Genomic DNA, 21,193 nt, shown 5'->3' with positions numbered 1-21,193 from the left:
GCATAACAATTTTTTCAGCTATTGTGGGTGCTGAAATGGAGACAAATGCACGCTGTCTCTTCCCATATTGTTTTCATGGATCCCTATCTTTTTAACAGCAAGTTACTTTTCCTGTGCAGTTTTAAGTCTTTACACTATTTTATTTTATTTCTTAATTAATGGTGAGCTTTAAATAACTTGTTTTTTTTTTTTCCTTGAAGCTACAGAGCATTACATAAATTTACTAATGAGTGATCACTTCCAAAAACTAACGTCAAGTATTTGGTATTTCACTTCATCTCTTCTGGCAGAATTTTTCTAGAATACTTGCCTTGTCACTAACTGTGGCATATCTTCATTACTACTCTCAGACACAGAAAAGCAGAATCACAAACATCAAAGCAAGAAAAGCTTTGCTGGGAGAGAATTAGATCAAGTGAAAGAGACTGAGCTGGAACAATGATATCATTCCTGAGATACTCAGGGTGGGGAGAAAGAGATTTTGCTTGGCCTGTTTTTGAATACACCTGAGTAAAGCATCAAATTGTTATTACCATTGTAAAATGAGCTGATTTTTCAGGCTCATTTTTGCTTTACTCTCTTTCTGAATATTACATACCTGTGGCTTAAAAAGTAAAGTAAAATATGGTTGTTGTCCAAACATTTGTAAATGAATACAAGCGTTACAGTGAGAAACGGTCGGTCCAAGGTAGAATTCCCCAAGGAGTGAAAGGCAGTGCTGCTGGCTTGGTCTCTGCACTGAAGGTTTTGTGAGCTATGTCGGTGTTACACATTGCGTAGTTCTGTAATTTTGAAACCTTTTCCCCCAAAAAATATTCTCTTAAGCATTTTCAATTGAACCCGCTCTGTGTGCCTTCTGACATCTTTCTTGTAAAATGCATCAGCTGTAAGGCTGCACCATCTTTTATATGGATGAGGCGTCAGGAACTGTTTCAAAGCAAGAGAAAGGATGTGCCCATTTTAATCCTGTATACTAAGTAAGAATGCAGTGCTATCTTAGAGGAAAGCTGGTGAGAATAACAGTGAGGAGGTGCAACTGCTATCAAATCCACAAGACAGAAAGCAGTCTGGATACCACCTGCAATTTTCTCATGAAGGTCATATCTAGTAAAATCTGTGGCTGCCAGTTACTGTGAAAATATTTTAAAGATGATTTTAAAGATCATTCTTCAGATGATAAGAGTATTGATTATGGCATAGTTGGCTGCCAGAATTCAGGCACATCTCTGATTTCAGAGTATGACATGCATATGTCCTAGTTGTAATTTACTTGGATGAAAAATAAGACAAAATTATTTCTCTTCTATTAATTCCTTCAAAATTGTTAAGGCCTGTCAGTAATTGTATAAGAAAAATGTTCTCAAAGTTATTAGCTCATGTTCATCAACTTCCAGGGTGCATTGATCTCAAACTCTGTGTAGTCTACAGGTCTGTGATGAAAGTAAATGTTCTAAATACAGAGATACAGACAGAAAAATACGCACTTAGGACTTCTCTGTCCGTAGTCATGCTAGTCACCCTTACATTGCCAAACACTCGTGATTTTTTTCCATCCTTGAAACTGCAGTATCTTCTTTCCCAAGAGCGTTGCCAGCCATAAAGAAGGGTTAATACTGCTTTTAAACTGTGTTAACTATTGTCTGGATTTCCCACTTGGGAGCTCCTAGCATACTCAGCTAAAACAAAAATAATTGGCAATTAATAAATCTGCCAAGTTTTGAGCCTGCAGTTTACTGTAAGATAGGTCTGATCCTTTAGTACCTGTCCAGTACCTTCAGACTTTCTTGTACAATTAATGAAGAGCCTACAAAGTGTGCATCATCCTGATTGATAGAAAACTGATCAATGAGGAATGGGCTGTGCCATAGATCCTTCTATACTTTTCTTGTTTTGCTGGCATTCCCAACTTTTGATGACTGGATCTCCTTATTTGACTGTTAGAGGCTCTAAGAGAGCATCTCTATACTTACTGGATTTGCAAAGCCAAATTTCATGCTAACAATGCCCTGTGGCATCTTATTGCTTTCAGTAAATAATTCTAGGTTTATTGTTCTTAAAAGAGAACACAGCTAGTGTCTTTTTTTTTTTTTTGGTCTATCTGGTACTCTTTGTAGTAACTTGTAACCCATTTGCCCCAGCTCTGTAGTTGTTTGTTGCTGATTGATCAGTATATAAGAACAGATAATTCTGTAGAAAGCCAGAGCGTATTACTCTTTGTCCAGGTAAAATCAAGAAACGCAAGGGGAACCTGAGGTACTGCTTATCAGTTATTGAGATGAAGAGATGCTAGTGTGCGGTCTTGCCCATTGTAGACCACATGAGAGGGGGTTTAAAAAAAAGGGGGGGGGGGGGAGGGGGGGGGAATGAACACCATTATTACTGCAGGGAACAGTTTCAGCAAAACAGAACACTAAACACTAATTTACAGAGACTACGTTTTCACAGACGTCTTTTTTTTTCTAAAAAATGTTTGAGCAATTCTGATCATTACAAAATCTGAATGAAAAATAATTTCTGTGCATGGAGCAGACGGTTGATCACCACATTCCAGCAGAGCTCTAGCTGCATGTCTCCAATTACGGGGTTAATCTTCATCTATGTCTCTATATTTGTAGAAATGGAGATAAGGTGTCACATAGGAAGTAAGGTGTAGCTTCCAAATATTTCTAGCCAGATTTTCTTAAGTAAATGTCAATGGCTTTAAAATGCCACACTATGACAGTGCAAGATCATCATGTTATAAAGCGTGTCATTTATGTGCGCTTGAAAAGAGTCCTGCAGCATTGTTTTTTCCTATTATAAATTGCTTACCCTGAGAGGAAATAGGACTAATCTATTTGCACACAGTTATTTATACCTCCCTATAAGACATGTATAATCACAGCTGGAAAGAGAATTGGCATTATGCAACTCCTAGGTAAGTGCACTAAATTATTAATATAACGAACAAGTCAGGGAAAGAGCCTCCTAATAATAAAAGTTGTGGTTTTTTATGCTTCTTCTACAATATATCTGCTAAAATAACATCTGCAGAGAAGCACAATTTTAATTTTAATATTCTTCAAGATTCCAAAGTTTCTGATAACTGTTACTGTTTCTGCTAGAAACTGTCCAAGCTCGGCCCCTGGGTTCTACCATCACAATTACAGCTTGGGATGACCAAGAATAACAAGCTAGACACAGAAGTAGAATTTTAGCTTTGTGCTTGGATGTGCAAACTTGCAGACTCAGTTTAATCCCCAAACAGATACTAGAGAGTAAGGAGATATCTGTTCTATGTGAATTTTGTTCATTATAGCTCTTAAAGAAATCTTTATTTTAATTAAGCATCTATGAATAAGCCTTCTGCAAATGTTTTACCCTACAGAGTGTAAGCTTCTTTTTTTCTGATTTTTCTATGGATCTTTTCCATAGCAGATCTGTTAAGAGCAAGATTATTAATAACTAAGATTTATTTTTGAGGGAAATTGCTCCTTTCCACAGACCTCTTTTCCTAAGTGCTTTGATATACAGCGAGGAGAAAAAGCAAGAACAAAAGAAAAGTAATTTTAAAGGGATGGGAAAGAAGTAATGAATTATAAATGCAAATGACGTTGCTTAAAAATCCTTATAGGAGTTCATTTAACTAAGTAAAGTATTTAATGGCAATTCAGCTACAGAGCTATGACTATAAACTTGAAACTGTTCTAATTGAACTGGGGGGAAGGTTTGGCCTTGAAAAAAGATGAGTTATGGTAAATGCAAAATATGTATGGAGGTAGTTATTTGATGAGGTACAGCAGAGCTCTTCAGGAAGCAGTGCCATTCCTGACCCTCAGCCCTGTCCCCAGCAGGAACTGCTTTGCGTCTAACACAGCCTTCGTCCCTTTATGACCTTCAGGGGTATGAAAAAAAGAGCCAGGCACACAAATTCTGAGTGTCTTCCCCAGCTTAGCTCCTGATTGATGCTGAAAGTAATGATGTTTCCTTTTGCAAGCTCTTGATAAAATTACTGTCAGTAGTCCTCATTCCTTTTAATGGGAGAACGTTCAAGAACTCATCTCCATTTGCTGCAGAATCAGAGAAGCATATTGTTTCACAGAGACTAAACCTTGCTGGCCATTGAGACTGCTCTTGGCCAGTGGTCCTTCCCAAACTTGGACTTGCTTCCTCCATGAGAGGAGAGACTTGAATGAAACAATTCCCACTGCATACAGCTCTCTGCTCCTATAGTGCCCCAGAGAAATTTCAGACCATCTGCAGTAAGTGAAAGCTGCCACCTGCAGTCCTAAATTGTGCCAGGGTTCAGGCACTGAGACTTCAGTACCTGCAGAAAGCCTTCAGGCCTGGATTGCATCCTGGAGGTGGCAGAGGATGTTCAGCTGCAGCAGCTTTGCTGCCAAAGGGCAGGAGCATGGAAGAAAAGCAGGAATGACTCTGTTGTCTGTGCCAAGGGCAGGGGCATTTTCCTCATCTGCAGCCTCCCAGACAGAGTTGGAAGGTATATCTACCTGGAAACCACTTCCAGTCTCCTGGCTTCTCAGAACGCTTTCCTAGTTTCCACTGCTTGCCCTGCCCAGCCTTCACTACTCTTTGCAATGAACATGCATTTTTGCTCCTCTGTCACTGAATCCTCTAAGCTGTATGAAGGGAGCTAGGAGATTTAGAAAAATGATCCAGTTGTAAGCCAGCAGTTAAGAACAACATTGTTTTGGCACAAAAAGGGCAAGTGCAGTTTGTCTGTGTGATGATGTTGGCAAACTGGCCATGAAAACAAAAGGTGCTATTTATTTATTTATTTTAGTTCTTTTATTATTGCTTTTCTTTTGCTGTTTTTCCAAACATGAATCCTATTACTTTGGCATTCTTTACCGTATCAGATTTTTACATCAAGAATCCCCGCAAGAAGGATTGCAACAGATACAAAGCATTGATGATGGACCTTCCTGACGGCTAAGGTGAAAAGTGGGAATATTTTGCAGTGGAAGTTATGCAGTGTTGCAAATAGTATTATTTAATTTACATGTCCAAGAACAAAATACAATTTTAGATACTAAATTGATGTAATGGGAATGGTACTTCACTAATAATGTTTAACAAGTAAAACTTATACGGCAAAGCACCAAAACAGCATATGATGCTTATTCTTCTAAGGATTGCCTTTGTTTTCAGGTGAGTGTTGGATGACAGGACTTATCAATACTTAATAACAAACTTCTGTGGAACCAAACCCTTATTAAATACTTATGATGACGGTACAGAGGTAAAAGCGGATTCAAGAGTAACAGCAGAACTATTTTCGGAAGTCAAACTGTATTTAAATAATGAACTTTTCATCTGCTAGATAGTAAATACATCCCTGTGCCATTGGGCAGCATTTCAAAGTACTTGAATCTGCACCTGATTACATCAAAATAAGTCTCATCCTTCATAAGCACTTTTCAAGTTTGCTGTTGTGTGACTCAGAACTAACTAGGTAATAGTCTGTTACTGCAGTACTCTTTTCTATTATGACTGTCTTTTGTTTTATAAATTAATCGTTCCATCTCTTAAAATTCATTATAAAATATTTCATATTTTTATAACTATAATGTTAATTACTGCCACTGAAGGATAATGTCAGTGATTAACTGTATTTCTCCCAAATACATTTTACAGTGATGAATACTTTTATTATGATATGTCAAACTTATCTGAATTAAAAGCTCACTAAAAGTAAATTACGGGATGCAAGACAGTAATCTAATGTAATTATTTTTATAGCACAATAAATGAAGACAGAGCAAAAACTTCATTGTTGAGTCCTAATGGAAATGGTTAATAGAACAAAGCTTATGAACCCACTGTTGTTCAAAACATATCTCATTGACTAATACTGCAGAAAGGGTACACAACATATTCTTCATGGTTTTCCAATGAAATCATATTCATCCAGAAATGTTTTAGAATAAGGAAGAAAGCCAGTGAACTTGTGCAGTAACTTCAAGTTCAAAGTTGTATTGGATTACTGGCCCAGCATACTCAGTCCTTGTTCATGCCAACAGTTGTCTTTTATTTGCCTTAGCTTATTTTTTCATTTGCTGGATTAAGTCAACAAGATGATCCCAAAAGCATGGAACTAGTCATGTTCTGACATATGTATCTAGGTAAAGACAGATGTAGTTAATGAAAAGCTATTGTGTGTAGTATATACTAACATTTTCAAAATTATCCTTTTTCTTTCCTAATGAATTAGAGAAAAGTATCACAGTCGATGCTTAATGAAATATTTGATTTTTCTTACTGTTTTATCTTTTCTAAATAAATTCAGAAGCTCTCACTATCAGGTTGTAATTAAATTCCTTTAATATCCTCTTTGGTGTTTCAAGAAGGTTCTCAAAAATCAGTGTCATGAATCTGAATTAAAATCTGAATATAAATTACTAACATTTTTATATTAATAATTATGAGGCTAAACAACCATTCAGAACAGATTAAACATCACCGTCTTTAGCAGTGAGTGAGTGGGTTGCAAAAGAAATGCATCTTTAGATGCTAAGTTCTATGAGAAATTGTGTTCCCAGCATGGAAGGTTTGGAGCTGTAATACTTTTCACCATAGCTGTAGTTTTATTAATGTTTAAAAAATCTGTTTTTTAAAAAAAAGCAAAAATTCTATCATCAGTTTACAAATGCTTTGAAGATCTACTGGATACCATAATATCAGTTGATGTCAGTGTCTAGAATTTAATTTGAAGTGGTCTCAAGATGGTTCTGACAAAGCAGCATGCTGTTTCTAACCTCAATCAGAAACTATGTTAAAAAAAAACAACATTTATTTTGACATGGCTTATGATGGTGCTCTGCCCTTTTTCTTAGATTATTACTTTTGTAAAGTATGTAATACAAAAGTCAAATTTTTCCCTATCCAAAATGTAACACTAAGTAGTCCTCTTCCAGGGCTAATCTGAGCCTACTGGCTTTTAGGTCAGCAACTATCTAAAGTATCTAAACTTTTTTTTTTTTTCTTTTTTGAATAGTTTTAAGGTGCTTCCTGGGTAGATTATGAGTAAATAAAATGAATTTTTGCATACTAATGAAAACTAAAGGCTTCAAATGGAAACACATTCCCCACACTTATTGACTACAATTCCTTTCCTCTGCCACAGCATTCTAGTTTCTTGTGAACTAAGTATATCGTCCAGTTAAGCTGGCCATTTTATTCTCCCTCATTCTTCACTGTCTCAGAACACTCCATCAGCAGTACTTCACTTCTCTTTTGGTCACAGTGCTTTTCCTTGGCTGGAAACTTGTTAGTATTCTCCATCGCTTTGCTCATAAGACATGGCTGGAGCCTTGCCTCTAGAGATCAGCTTTTCTACCTGTACTTTGTCCTTCTGGGTGAGGAGGTAACAGTCAATTAACATTTATGTAGAATTAGTCCAGTTCCTTTGGGCTGGACCTGTGTATATAATCAGGTCTAAAAAATCATTTTACTGTAATCAAGCAACCTAGGTAGCAGTGAGGCAAAGCATAAAGTTATTTGCTCACTCCTTTGCGTTTTGCATCTGTTCACTGGAACAATGTTTTTAATACTGTTTCGAAGCCCCTATCAACTGAAGTCTGTTATTACTTCCTCATTACCAGGAAAGTAAGTAACCTAGTTTGTATTTTACATACTCCAAGAGCTTTGCATTTCAAAGATACTGAGAAACTTTGGTGAACTATTAAGCCTGTATGCTTATTTTCAGGGAGTAAAAGCAGGAATTATGCTTAGACAGTGCAGTACAGTGAACCATAAACTTACAAATATAAACACAGTCTGATATAGATATGTTAAACATAATTAGTTTGCCAAAGAGCTCTGCATTAAACAAGAAGAAAAGTATATTCACAAAGGGTGAAAAAGACTGCAAAAAACTCTTGCAAATTCTAACTGCATTTTCACAGTGTCAAACTAGTGATGGTTTCACAGGAAAACAAAGGCTGAGCTTCAAATCACAGCCATGGGGGATACACAGGAATACATAATACAAAATGTTTATTCTGATATGTGAGAACTTTAGAGAATACTCTCCTCATTATATTCTAACTATCCAGTGCAAAGAAAGAAATAAAAAATAAAATTAATTTATCATAAGGCATCAGTTATAGAAACATCTTAGCTTTGTTTTCAGCATTAGCATTTGTAATGAGCATGCGTCCAGAACAACTGACAGTCAAATACAGGCGCAAACACAGTATTCCTTTGCATATACTTAAGAGGAAAAGTTGTTTTAATCATGTGTGCTGCAAATCCTTAAAATGGGCAATTTTGATATAGTGCAACATTTTGTGTTAAATTAAAAATGAAGAAATAACCCATATATGTCAAGCTAACTAAAAGCTAGCGTTTCACCTTGAAAATTTCACCGTAGTTTCAAATTGGCTTCCCTTTAAAGTTAGCTCAATCTTTGGATTCTGCATAAATGCTTTAAATATCTTAGTGCAAGGAGACAGTAACTGAGCTTTTACTGATCATTAGGAAAAGTGACCGTGGACAGCTCTAACATAAGTGTTTCTTTCTGCCATCATAAAATATGAATTAGAAATAATACTAGCTATCATCTTCCAGAAATAAGCATGTAGCTAGAAAGGCTCCTAGATCTTGATGCAATGGTTTTATAATCCCACGTTTAATAAATCGCTGACTTCTAACACAGTAAGTAGAAAAAAACATCTTGAATGCTGCTGCTCTGTTAAGATCTGTGAAAGTTAAATAGAGGTGAACAAAAGTGATCTCAAATTCTGTAGAAATATTTGCACTTGGTTTTGTTTTTAACATAACTTACAAATGCTTTTTTAAAATAATATTTAATATGCCATACTACAGAACCTGAATGTGGTAACTCTACGTAGATAACTGCTGCTTGTTTACAAAGCACTATTCCATTCTAATGTGTTCAAGTGACGAAAAAATAATGGAGAAGTAATCCTAAATAAAGCATGCTTTCAGGAGAAAATTATGGCAACTAACAACCTTTAAGGACAAAGCAGCTTTCACTAATAAATGTCGAGGTTGTCTGGATTTACCTGGGCACAGAAAAGGTAGTTTTAGTAAAGGTAGTCTTAGTTTTTCCAGGATCTGCAGTATGGCTTTTCTTTTCTGAGTATCAGAAAAGAAAGGATGGGAAACTCAAACTGCGCTTGCTTAGACTGTGAGGTGCTGAAAAGAAATTTTACTTTGGCTTTCCATTGCACTATTGCTTTCGGCAAATAGTTGTGCTTATAAATCTTTGTTCTCTGGTAATAAACAGTCCAAAGACAGAAACACGCTCATTTTTGGTGTCAGAGATCGAGCAAAGTTTGTTGTTTTGACATAGCATCCCTTTGCAGGGGGTGAAGGGACACCTTCAGAGTGGGTTGGCAGCAGAGCAAATGAATATTCAAATTATAACATTTTTAATAATGTTGGGCCTTCAAAAGTTTGTCTTCGATATTTTGAAAGACACAATATGGAAATGGTACATACTGCCTAAGAGATTACTCCTGCCTTCTTCATATTTACAGACCAATGTGAAAAGTACATTAGTATCAAATTTTTATGTTTCATTTTGAGATAGCTAGTAGGTAGGAAGTGGTAACTTAGCAAGTAAAACTTCAAAAAAATATATACCAAAGCATCTGATGCTGTAAGTTTGTAGTACTTCATTTTCTCTATGTAAGTAAAGATCTGGAATAGAAGTGCAGAGAAAGCTATACTTGAGCTTTGCTAATTTACTTCTAAAAATACCCCAAGAAGTCACTTTTCCAGCACTAGAAGTAGGTAATGCTGAACTGAGAAAGTTTCTGTAAGTAGTATCTGCACTCTTAGTGTCTTAGAACTCCGCTGTAAAATTTCCTATCACTAAGATACTGGGCTTAGGAAATTTCTCTAAATAATAATTCTTTCTAAAGCCTTTTCCAGCACTGTAATGCACATGCACTCACCACACTTGAATCATTGTTTGATGTACAGACTAATTCTACAAGGTCTTTTAGTCATGTTTTTGATGAATTTATCAGGCAATATAGTGGCAACAAAAACAAAGCTACAGAGCAAATGCCTGGAGTAACTTCACCACTTTGGAGGTCTACACCAAAAAATTGACTGACTTAATCCATAAATTTGACCAAAGACTGAAACAGCTACCATCTTCTCTGCTTTTTTCCAAGGTTTCCATTCATTGCAGGAATGCCTGAACTGCATGTGAAGCAGTCCCAAGACTGGCTCCTTTTCATCACCTAGGGGTGTTAAGATAGCTCCAACATACCAGTAGAGATCCTATGTGGTAAACTGCAGTGAAGCAAGAGCTCCTTCACATATATTATATGTGTCAAAGGGACACATTCTGAGATCAATGCGGTATGGATAACTGGTGCCATAAGTCAAGGTCCTAAGGTACCATTACATTTATCTTTTTTGCTTCCTCGATGTTGTAATTATGTCTTTCCACTAAGATGGACATATATGTCCAATAGTTTATAGAACAAAGGCTTAAATCTTAATTAAAAATACAAGAAACTTAAAGAGTTTAAAGACTCACTGTAGTATGTAATATACTGCAGTATACAAAGTTTTAAGCAAAACCTCAGTGTGAAGATTACAAAATTCCAGATGCAATCAATACAGTAGGAATCAATTTACTTCCTGGCTCTCTTCATTAACTGAGATTCTGAATATACATTTCACTTATAACAGAAACTAAGGGTTGTAACATGACTTCATTAGCATTTGGCATCTTCCTGCTTGAAAACACAGTCACAGGAAGGATTGAGAGAGAAGCATAAGTTCCTCTTGAGAAACTGTGCTTTTATGCAATTAAGAGATGTAATGCTGCGGTATGCATGTACTTCCCCTTCAGTAGTGTTGAACTGCACATGCCCAGGTGGAAGTACTTTGCTGGAAAGTAGCGCTGACAGATTAGATGTCGGACTTCACTATATATGGTATCTCTATTAGAGGTCACAGCTTTAATTCTCTCCTGTTGTCCTGTAACCATGTGCATAAGAAATCACCATCAGCCTTTACCACAAAACAAGTGCCAGGAGTGCACACAGCACATGAATCTTCTCTTTCTCTCACTGTTCTTACGATGTTCCCCCAAAAAGAAGGGAGCAGTAAAATCGCACAGAAACTGCACTGTCCTGTCTGAACAAAACTAATTCTTTGTCCAAATATAAGGAAATTTTATGCTTTCTCCAGATGAGGAAAAGACAAATGCATGTAGTATAAATGTTTCAGAACCCAAATACCAACGCAGGAAAAAGTATACATGCAGTAGTATGCTCAACTACATTGATCTACATCACAGAATAAAGCCATTTACTGTCGAATGATCCATACTTTCCTGAATGATACTCTTGTCCTGAACTTGAAATTTTAAACATGTAATCTGTAATTTCTATGTATCTATATGTACATATAATATAGAAGGACACAAAATACATAAACATGCAAATTAAAATTATAGTCAAACTGTTCATCATGAAAGGAAAACATATCTGAGCACAACAAGGATCTGCGCTGTGGTACAATAGAAGACTGAGAAATAAAGTGCCTAGAATTCCAGAAGCCCTTGAAATGTCACCATATGTCCTTTGAAACTCCAAGGTGTAGTTTTACTTAATCTTCCATAACAAGTAATTAATAGCAAATGCAAAACAAAATTATTATTTAAAATTTAATAGTTTTCCTCTTAAATTTCCATTAGAGAAAAAATTGAGGAAATTGAAAACTACATACAACTTTATGCTCTCCAGGAATGTATTTAAGTATTTTACTAGTGGCGATGATAACGAGACCACCACTAGATGATACCCCAGTGGGACCACTTTCTTTTTGGGTGTTACAGATGTATCATACATCTTGTTAAATATTGCTGTAAGCTTAGCCATTTTTATTTTGGTATTAAAAACACACAGAATAAGGAATAGGTTGATGAGCTTAATAAAAACATCAGTTAGAAAGAGACAAAGATTCAAAACAGTCAACCAAGACAACAAGGTAAAAAAAAAGACAGTAACTCATTTTTTCTCATCAAAATGGTTTTCTGTAAGCATTGCACTTTTTGCACCAGGAAATCTAGGTATTTCTATTTCTGAGATAAACTATTTCTATGCCAGAACATGTGTACTGTATATACACATTTGACATCTACCAATATCATTTCATAATAATCATTTTAGTGCAAGCATTCCAGATATAAATGTGGTTATAATGCAACTTACGTAAGTTATTTGGAGGTCTTGTCTCCATGTTTTCATAATGTTGCACATGTACTACAATGTTGAGATCTCTTTCCATATGATCTGTTGTACATGGACCTTGTGGTCGCATCACATCAGCAAGAGCCCTGAAAAACAAAATTTCAGAATAAACCTGTTGCAAAATCTCTTAAGTTATTTGCAATATAGTCCAGGTGTTTTGTTTCTGTTTGGGATACAGTCTGTCATAATGCCTACTGGAGAAACCAGCTCTATTCACAGCAGAATCAGGGACTCAGATTCATCATGAGACTTCATACTTAAGACTCAGTTCTTCATCTGTCTTTGCTCTATAGGAACATAATTTAAGCTTGTTGAGACTTGCAGAGTTCTTCCATTGCCTGTGCTCGATGACATGGCCATTGCAGTCAAACCGAGCAGGTCTGTCAGAGTCAACTCTTAAACAGAGAGCCGCAGAGAGCACCACAGTGCACTGACCTTGACCATTTTCAATGAAAACATTACCAAAGATGAAAGGATTTAATATGATTTTCTTGTAGCAATCCAGTAGGCACAGCACCATCCACAGTCAGGGATTTAAGCTTTCTCCATTCAGAAAAGCAGCTAAAAACAACTTTTCTCACTTCTACAAGAGTGACCTCATCATTACAACAGAGCAAAGCTGGCATGGTAAAATTGCTGGAAAAAGGATGAAAGCTTTACAGCAGCAGAGAGCAAGCAGGAGTCGTCCTCACAATATGGCCAGGCCCAACCTGAAGCTGGTTGTGGGGGTGTTCTGCAGCACTGCAGGCAGCAATTTTGTGTGACACAGTGGCTCATCCCACATTTGCATAATTTCTATGGACTGGTTCCACTGTCAAACAACCTGCCCAGTGTAAATCATGTAGGTAAGAATGCACACATCTATCAGCTATGTTCTAAGTTCTGAAAATCTCAGCGTGGCAGTATCTCCCTCTCTAATTCTGGGCCACGGAGTTTCACCACTGACTTCACTAGGAGCAGGATTAGCTCCTAGGTATGTATCACATAACCACCTGCTGAACCACTGTGCCACAAAAGTAACCGGCCCACCTGCAGAAACCATTCCCTTTGGCAATAGGAACACTCACTGGGTCTCACCAGTGTCTTCGGAGCTCTGTGCAAGTCAGTACATCACTGATCACTATTTCCTTCCTCCATTTTTCTTAGTAGTGTTAATTTTTAGATGCCTTGAGCTACTTTTCGAAGGAGACAAATGCATCTTCTGAGCACTGTGCCTAGTTTAGTTTAATTTTCTGCCAGATTATACAGTGTTCCAGACACTGCATCAAGTTTATAAACTAATAAATAAATAAAAATAAACACATCCACTGGTGAAAGTCACAACAAGTACCATCTAGCTCCTGCACTGTGCTTCCATTCCATGATGATTTCTTGATTAAGGAGCAATGTACTTTTAAATATTAAATAGCTGTTTCATTTAAGATACAGAGAAGAATTCTGAGATAAATCTTGCTCTCAGATTGCAGGAACACTGATGAATGATACTGATATTTCCATCTGTTTAGGGCTAGCATCATGTTATTAAATATTAGTTACAGTTGTGATCAACATGTTGCAGAATATTCTTTTAATGCTATAAAAGGTCAGAAGATAGTAACCAAATGATTAATGATATCAGAGCAATGCTTCCATTTGAAGCAATGCTTATACAGCAGAAATGGCAGAGCTGGCCTACATAGCAGAAAAAAAAATTCACGAGGAGAAATCTCACAAAGGTATGTAGAAAAAGATGCAACAAGAAAGCACCATATTGCAAAAGACAGTTTAGAATAATGGGAACAAAAACTATCAATATCTAGTCAATTTATGCAATTTTTATTTATTAAAAAAAAATTACTCATATCAAGTATTTTTTTTTTTCCAGAGGCAGATAGATACATTTCTGGAAAAGGAAAGAAGCACAAATCAAAGTTCCTAACTTCATCGTGGGAGTTAAAATTCTGTGAACCTATATACGTAGTGTAGTATTTCTCAGCCTTGCCATAGCGGGTTTTTTGAAAAGTTTTCCTCATTGCCCTTAATATGATGTTGAATAGTTAACTATAGACTTCAAATGACAGCAGATTAACTACTGACTGACTGTGAAAATGCCAACTGAGTTTTCTACCACTTTAGTGTGGCTTTTTTTTCAGCCAGGTTTTAGGAATTAGCAGTGCAAATATGTCAAGGGAAAAGGAACTTCTCATCAAATTCTATTTTTAATGATTTTGAATGACACAGCACCTGTGTTTGTACTGTGTTAGCCAAAGTTATACAGTCTTTCCAGGGCAGAATAGCTCATATAACAAAAGGCTTGTCCTTATCTTCCACTGATGTCAGGGAGAGTTAAAAACGTGTGGCAGCTCGTATTACTGATGCACAAAGGCAATGCAGTTACCTGCGGTTTTTTTTTCCTAGGGATTTGCCCATATAGAGTTTTGTGCACCTAGAGTACACAGCAGTATCCTTAAGTTTTGTGCACATAAAGTACACAGCAGTATCCTTGAATAGATGCTTGCTTCAAAAAATACTGCATAGGCCAATAGACTTTATGCATTTCCCACCTGAATATCATCATACTAAGTAGGTCCTACTAAAAAGTGATACTTATGTGTGGAGGGACTTTATTCACACCGTTGTTATATATAATGATTTTTTAAGGAAATGTAAAAGGTAGTGATATCAAAGTCCTATATATTGATATATTGACATCGACTACAGTTTTACAGAAGTGGAAAACATTACCTAAACACGGCCCAGAGCTATCCAACTGTCGCAAAACTTCATGATTTCTTCTGCCATAAGATTTTTCTCTTTGGATATATAATAGTGTTTTCAGATGTTACAAAGCATGTGGAGCGAGGCATTTCCCTTATGGTTATAAGCCTGAAGAAGTTGAAACACAAGTTATTTCATGAAAGGTCAGTTGTTATATTTTGCCTCCAAAACTGGGTCTAAAGCCATAAGGGAAATAATTTCACATGTAGAATTCAATATTTTGGCAAGTCAGACTATGCTGGCACCAGGTACATGCCTTTCCAGTAGTAAACAAAAGACTTGATTGAGGAGGAGCTTAGCACATTGAGAAGGATAAAAGAAGAGATCTGATGGTTTATAATGTTCAGAAAGCTGCTAACAGGCTATCAGAAGCACTGCTTGGAAAAAAAAAACAAACAGCTAGAGAGTACAAGTTTAAATATTGTTTGTTCAGTTCTGGGTTTGTTTGCACATTCTCCATGAGGACTAGGGAAGAAGACGGAGGTGTAGTTTTATTTACAGAAAAATCTCCTCCGTGGAACAGAAGTAAAGCTTTTGCCTATTCTACACATTTTCGAGAGGATTCACCATTTTACAGAGCCTGAAAGTCCCACTGATGCAAGTCTTAAGCAGCAAGCACCTGCTGCCCTCCTAGGCAGCAGAGCTTCTAGATCTGCTTCAAGAGGCAGATTGCTTCTCTTTCTTTTTAGGCATGATACTGCCACACACAATCCCTCTGCCACATCTGATAACATGCAGCATCTTATTCTCTTAAAAGGCATTTAGGTAAAGGAGGAGTTACTCTGCTTGAACACTACTATTACTGCTTAGTTCCTGAACACTGTAGCTGAGGGAACATTTATCTCCTTTTAATGTCAAAGAACAAATTTAAAAGGGAAAATGATATAAGCACATTATCATATGATGTCTAAAGGGAAATATAGTATGCAGTTAATACCACACTTCCTTCCCCACTTTCATCTTCCATATTTACAGTTCCATGCCCACAGTGTTTTATTGAAAAGCAAAGGGAAGAAATTGTCAATAGTCGTACACTTGGCCTTTTTGCTTAAAAGAAAAGTAACTTCTTTTTGCTAAATAGCTTTGCCCACTGGGTTTTGTTGTGGGTTTTTGTTTGTTTGTTTTTGCTATGGGTTGTTTTCACTAAATAAGCACGTTTCCCCAGTGTTCTTTCATTGTGGACAGGAAAATTCAGTGAAATGAATAGAGTGGTCTTGGTTTGTTTTGGTATAGAAGTAAAGAAAATATAATGAAAGTCTATAGAAACTAAGCTCACCAACTCTGTGAAGTTTCCTCTGCTCTAAATTGTCTTACTTCAGCAGACCCACTGACTGCAAGATGAAATGATGCAAAGAATTACTAAGTATGGCACAGACCTGCGCACCGTTTACAAGTCAGCATTCTTACTCTCATGTGCAGGTCTCTGTTCATGTTTCTAAATAGTAAATAAAAAAGTGGAAATAAATAATTAATACCAGTTGTATCCTGTTCACTTAAAAAAAAAATCAGCCCTCATAAAAAAACTCTGTTTACACATCCATCATCCTATCTGATAATACTTAGGTGAACTTGTTCATATGAATTGAGAGAATTCCAGTATTTCCTTAACCTGTGGGGTAGGGAAGGGAAAGCAGACAATCTTAGCTAAGGAAATAAGTAACAAATCAGTCTCTGTATGTTTTTTGCTGCCAGCCAAAATGGAGTAACACACTTCTGATATGGCCTACCTAACACCCTCAATGCATTACATTTTTGCTTATTAATAAGATTTGGTACAGAAAAAAAGCATAGGGGGTGCTAGTTTTGATTTGGGTTTGTTGTGGGTGTTGTTTTTTTTTTTTTTAATTGTAGAAATTAGTATTACAAAGCAAGATGAATACAAATACAGACTAGATACTATTTTAATTGCTGGTACTGTTAACTATTTAAACACAAATTATTTCTTAAGTACTGCAACTTCTTTTTCAGAGTATTAGTAGTGTAAAATGAAGATGGAACATTTTAGTTAAACACACGTTTGAGGATAAAGGGGTTACTTCAGTTCTTCACTCAATGAACAGATTTTTAGATTGCCCAAAGGATTTACAAATCAATTCCTTTTACAAGTAATGCTATACTAGACCCACCCCACACAGCTGTAATAGGAGTGTGAGAACTTTTGGGGAGGCAAAAAAAAAAAAAAAAAAAAAAAAAGCTACAGCACTGCTTCATCAGAACATGACTAGCTATTATGTGCAGTGAGTGGGTGACTGTTTTTCCATGTGATCATGACTTTCCAAGTTGCTATAATCCTGATTTGAATGCTTTCACGGCAAGGAAGGTACAAGATCTCAGACAATGTTAAGTAATTAGGATAACACATGACCTTTCTAAGAACCACTTCAGAAACCTAATCTTTATGCACACATGACAGGGATTTCAGAATATTTTCTGGTCCCTTGTAATACTATTCCCCAGAATATCAGGAGACAATATCATTTCAGAATACTTAACATCTGTACTTTAGATAGCAAATACAAAGAGCTTCTTCAGCAAATATTTCTGTTAGTAGAAGTTGGATCTGTTTAAGCCAGGTATAAGCAGGGATGGCTACACCTTTGTTTTGTCCTGTTTTCTATTACAAGCTTTGACTTACTGCCTGCATGAAGACACCACAGAAATAGACTGAAGCATATGAGAGCTTTTCCACAAACAAGCTTCAGCCCCATAGTTTAAGGGTTAAGATTTAAAAAATAAATTGGTATCCACACATTCTGTCTCAGTTTTGCAGTCAGAATATTCAAAATGTCTAAAGGATTTAATATACCTTGCTCAAAGAAAACTGACTTCACAGAATTGCCACTGACACAGTACTGAGTTGACTAAAATTTGTGATGTGTTTTGTTCTCAGTGGTATCCATATCAGCCAGTTTATAAATAGCAAATAATTGTTAGTGAATAGATAATGCCTTTGCAGGAGTATTTTTGGTGGCTTTTTCCTGTTCATTCCATGATAAGCTGCCACGATACAGCTCCAATTGTTGATTTCTTGGGCTGTATTTCAAAGACTTTTCATCTAAGCTTTAAAGATTGTGAACTACATCATCACTAGGGCAGGGGAATCTTTCTGCCTCACTGCCTATCTAGTAGAAGGCATCCTTTTAATTGCATTTCATTTCTAAAGTTGCCCAAGACATTAGAGTTGGTTTAGGCTCTTTAATGGAGTGATTTCCTTTTTTTTTAATGCCTTTACCTCGCCCCCCTCCCCCCCCCCCCCCATCTGCTTTTCTTTCATGTGGCTGGGATTAGCTTAAAAAAAAAAATCAGACAGACTGCAAGCTTGGCACATGTATTATGCCTTGATTTTGAACTGCTGTGACAATCTTGGTTTGGAATATGTTGTTTAAGACACTGGGCTCTGTCCTGAGCTGCCCACCTGCCTATCCACCACTAGGCAGCCTGTATCTGGAGTAGACAGCACACAGCATGCCTAACTCTAGGTGGGGGAGGTTCTCTTTGATGTAACTCAGCCATTACACAGTAGATAGAGAGTATAACAAACAACTATGCATGAGAAGATCTTCATACTCTGTTTCTAACCTCCTAACAATAACTGAAAAACATTAAGAAATTCTACAATAGCATTTCCTTTTTGTTTCCCTCTTCCCTTCTATCCTGGCTCATTTTCACAGCACAGATATTTTACAAATAGCTCACACACTTTCAAAGGCTGGGGGAGTAGGGAAGGTCCTGCCAAAACCATTTTGCAGCCGGAGAGTGAGATGGCATTTGTTTACATCTTCAGTTGAGAAGTTAAAAACATTTTCCAGGCTTCAAAACAGTTGGAAGAGAGAACCTACCAGGCTTTCTATAATTCATTGTTCCTGATTTCAGGATTTTTTTCTTTTCCTATTCACATACAGTGTATCTGGGAAGACTTGCTGGATATTACTGGGGAGAAGGTCCAATACTGCAGATAAAAATTGACTACTCTGTGTGCATGTTATTTCTATTCTTCCTCAGTATTCATTCACTATGATAACCTGGGCTTGGTGAACTACAGAAGCCCTGCTCTCTGAAGTTGGTCTCCTCAGTTACCCAGCAGGGGAACAAAGCCTGCCTGGCAGGACAGACATATTGTTTAGCAGGAACTCGTGCACTTTTTTTTTTTTTTTTTTTTTTTTGAGGCATGATGGGGGAAGGGACCCTGCACCCTGGCCCTCAACCTTACCTGGACATGTGCTCCCGCTGAGGTCTGTGAGCCTTCTCCAGCCCTAGTTTGGTGAAGATTCCCACCAGCACCATAACTGCCACAACCCCACAGATAATGTAGACGATGAGGTTGGTTTTATCCCTGGTGGGGTCATGCAGAGGGTCATCTATGCGGGAAGGAGGCTTCCCAGTGTTCATCCACAGCGGCGTCTCATAGTTTGTGCAGGTGCTTTGATCCAGCCTTGTCTTCTTGAACTTGCAGCAAAATCTGAAGCCACAAGTGCCACAGCAGAAGATGAACTCCCCCGAGCTGCAGTTAAAGGGAGGGTCCCACTGCCCCATCACATCGAAGTAGCCCCTGCAGAAGTCCGGCGTGGGAGGTGGCTCGGAGGGGTCTAGTTGTTCCCCAAGGCTGGAGTGGTTTCCTCCCGAGAGCACCACGAAGCTCCCCAGCTGCTGGCCGGCTTTCTCCTGAGCCCGACACACCAGCGTAAGCAAGTCCGCCACCAAGTAGCCGAAGAGCAGCCGAACGAAACCTTCCATTCCGCCTCTCAGCCCCGGCTCAGCACCACCACCGCCGCCGCCGCCGCTCGAGTTGCTGGATGCTGCGCCGCGCCAGGAGCTGAACATAAAGGGCTCGGTCAAGGGCCGGGCGTGCCTCAGCCCGCGCTCGCCTTCAGCTCTACGGACAACCCCGCACGGGCCGGGCCGGGCCCCGGGCGGCGCCGCAGCCTCGCGCCTCCCTGCTCCGGAGGAGCCGAGCGAGCGCGCGGCACTTGTGGAGCGGGGAGCGCGGAGACGGAGCACGCGAGAGGAGGAGGAGTGCGGGGGGTGGAGGTGCGGCGGCAGCGCGGGGCAGCGCAGAACCGCGGGCTGGGAAGAGGGGCGTGGGGCGGGAGCGCCGGGGCGAGGGCGCTGCAGGGGAGGGGAGGATCGGAGCAGGGGCTGCCTCGCGCCCCCCGGTGCCGATCGCGGGCGCCGGGGCACCCACCTTCCCTCCCCGGTTGAACCCGGCGCGGCCGCTCGCACGACTCCCTCAGCCGGCCCCGGCGCCCGCAGAGCCCCGCCCAGAGCCGAGCGATCCGAGGGGCAGAGCGCGGCCGGCCGGAGTAGCATCTAGCCGGCGAGGAAGGACTGCCCCGGAGGGAGTGTGAGGGCGAAGCGGCCCAGCCGGCCCAGCCTAAGCACTGAGCCGCTGGCGGACGTCTGAACGCCGCGGACCGAGCACAACCCCTTTCCCCAGGCACTGCTCTGCAGAGTCGCCCCGCTCCCGCGCACCCTCCCACACGAGGCTTTACTCGCGCCCGGCAGCCCCCCCCAAGGCACCCGTCCCCCACCATGGATCCCTTACATAATAGACTTCCCGCCTAGGTGGGCGCTCCCCACAGGTGCGTGTTCGAAAGCGCGGGAGCGCCTCCTCTCTCCCTCCTGCGCGCCGCGCTGGGGGGTAACGGCCGGACAGGGCGGGGGGGCAGCGCGGCGCTGGGCGGCTGCGGTCTCGCGCCCCCCTGCAGCGCGCGTGCTCCAGGCCCAGGTGCGCGCCAGAGTGCGAGAGGAGCGCTCCGCTCCTGCGCGCGCGTCGCGGTGCAGCTGGAGCTTCGCTCACCTGTGAGGGGCAGGCGGGTCCTGGCAGGGCGGTGTGCACGGGGCCGTGCCTCCGCTAAAGCGTGGGCGTGAATGTGCGCTGCCCTCAGGTAGCGTATATTGCTCGTGCTGCGTGGCTTACGGTGGGGTTATGCGTGTGGCTGCTAAACGTGAGATGCCCCTGCACACCAGTTATTTAGAAATCTCGTTATAATGTCGGTCGGGCTGGCTCCTGGGGACACAGTAAGACACTGAATTAAAATAACTTTCCCCAAACAGAGCATTGACTCTGGGAAGAGTTTTTAGCCATTCGTTCCCCATCCCTGCTGCTTGACTCCGTCATCCCCACCGTTTGCTTTGGCAGCAACCTGCACAAACAGCAATAGTATTATCCTGAATGCTATGCTGCCACCAAA

At 39.5% G+C, this 21,193-nt stretch overlaps 1 protein-coding gene and 1 long non-coding RNA gene across 4 annotated transcripts in view; one reads left to right on the top strand and one right to left on the bottom strand.

Annotated features, from left to right (window-relative positions):
- LOC107054592 overlaps positions 1-12,212 on the top strand; it is a 336,025-nt gene extending 323,813 nt beyond the window's left edge. The window contains exon 17 of the long non-coding RNA XR_006931508.1: positions 4,860-12,212. This is a non-coding gene — a long non-coding RNA (uncharacterized LOC107054592). The remainder of the gene's footprint in view (positions 1-4,859) is intronic.
- The window catches only part of SHISA9 (shisa family member 9), a 157,064-nt gene extending 136,285 nt beyond the window's left edge, over positions 1-20,779 (bottom strand). Inside the window, exons 1-3 of one of the 3 annotated variants that reach the window (XM_040647667.2) lie at positions 20,545-20,779; positions 19,213-19,815; positions 12,207-12,331 (exon numbers count right to left, since the gene is read on the bottom strand). In XM_040647667.2, coding sequence (XP_040503601.1) covers positions 12,207-12,331; positions 19,213-19,736 — 649 coding nt within the window. In that variant the 5' untranslated portion in view covers positions 19,737-19,815; positions 20,545-20,779. Of the gene's footprint in view, positions 1-12,206; positions 12,332-19,212; positions 20,450-20,544 lie in introns of those variants that run through there. The other 2 variants (XM_015294307.4, XM_040647665.2) reach the window with 2 other exon arrangements.
- Between the last annotated feature and the right edge of the window lie 414 nt (positions 20,780-21,193).

The sequence above is a fragment of the Gallus gallus genome, chromosome 14 (genome assembly GCF_016699485.2).
Source record: "Gallus gallus isolate bGalGal1 chromosome 14, bGalGal1.mat.broiler.GRCg7b, whole genome shotgun sequence".
Taxonomy (NCBI): domain Eukaryota; kingdom Metazoa; phylum Chordata; class Aves; order Galliformes; family Phasianidae; genus Gallus; species Gallus gallus.
Note: the sequence above shows the minus strand (reverse complement) of the source record. Positions and strands in the feature narration are given on the sequence as shown.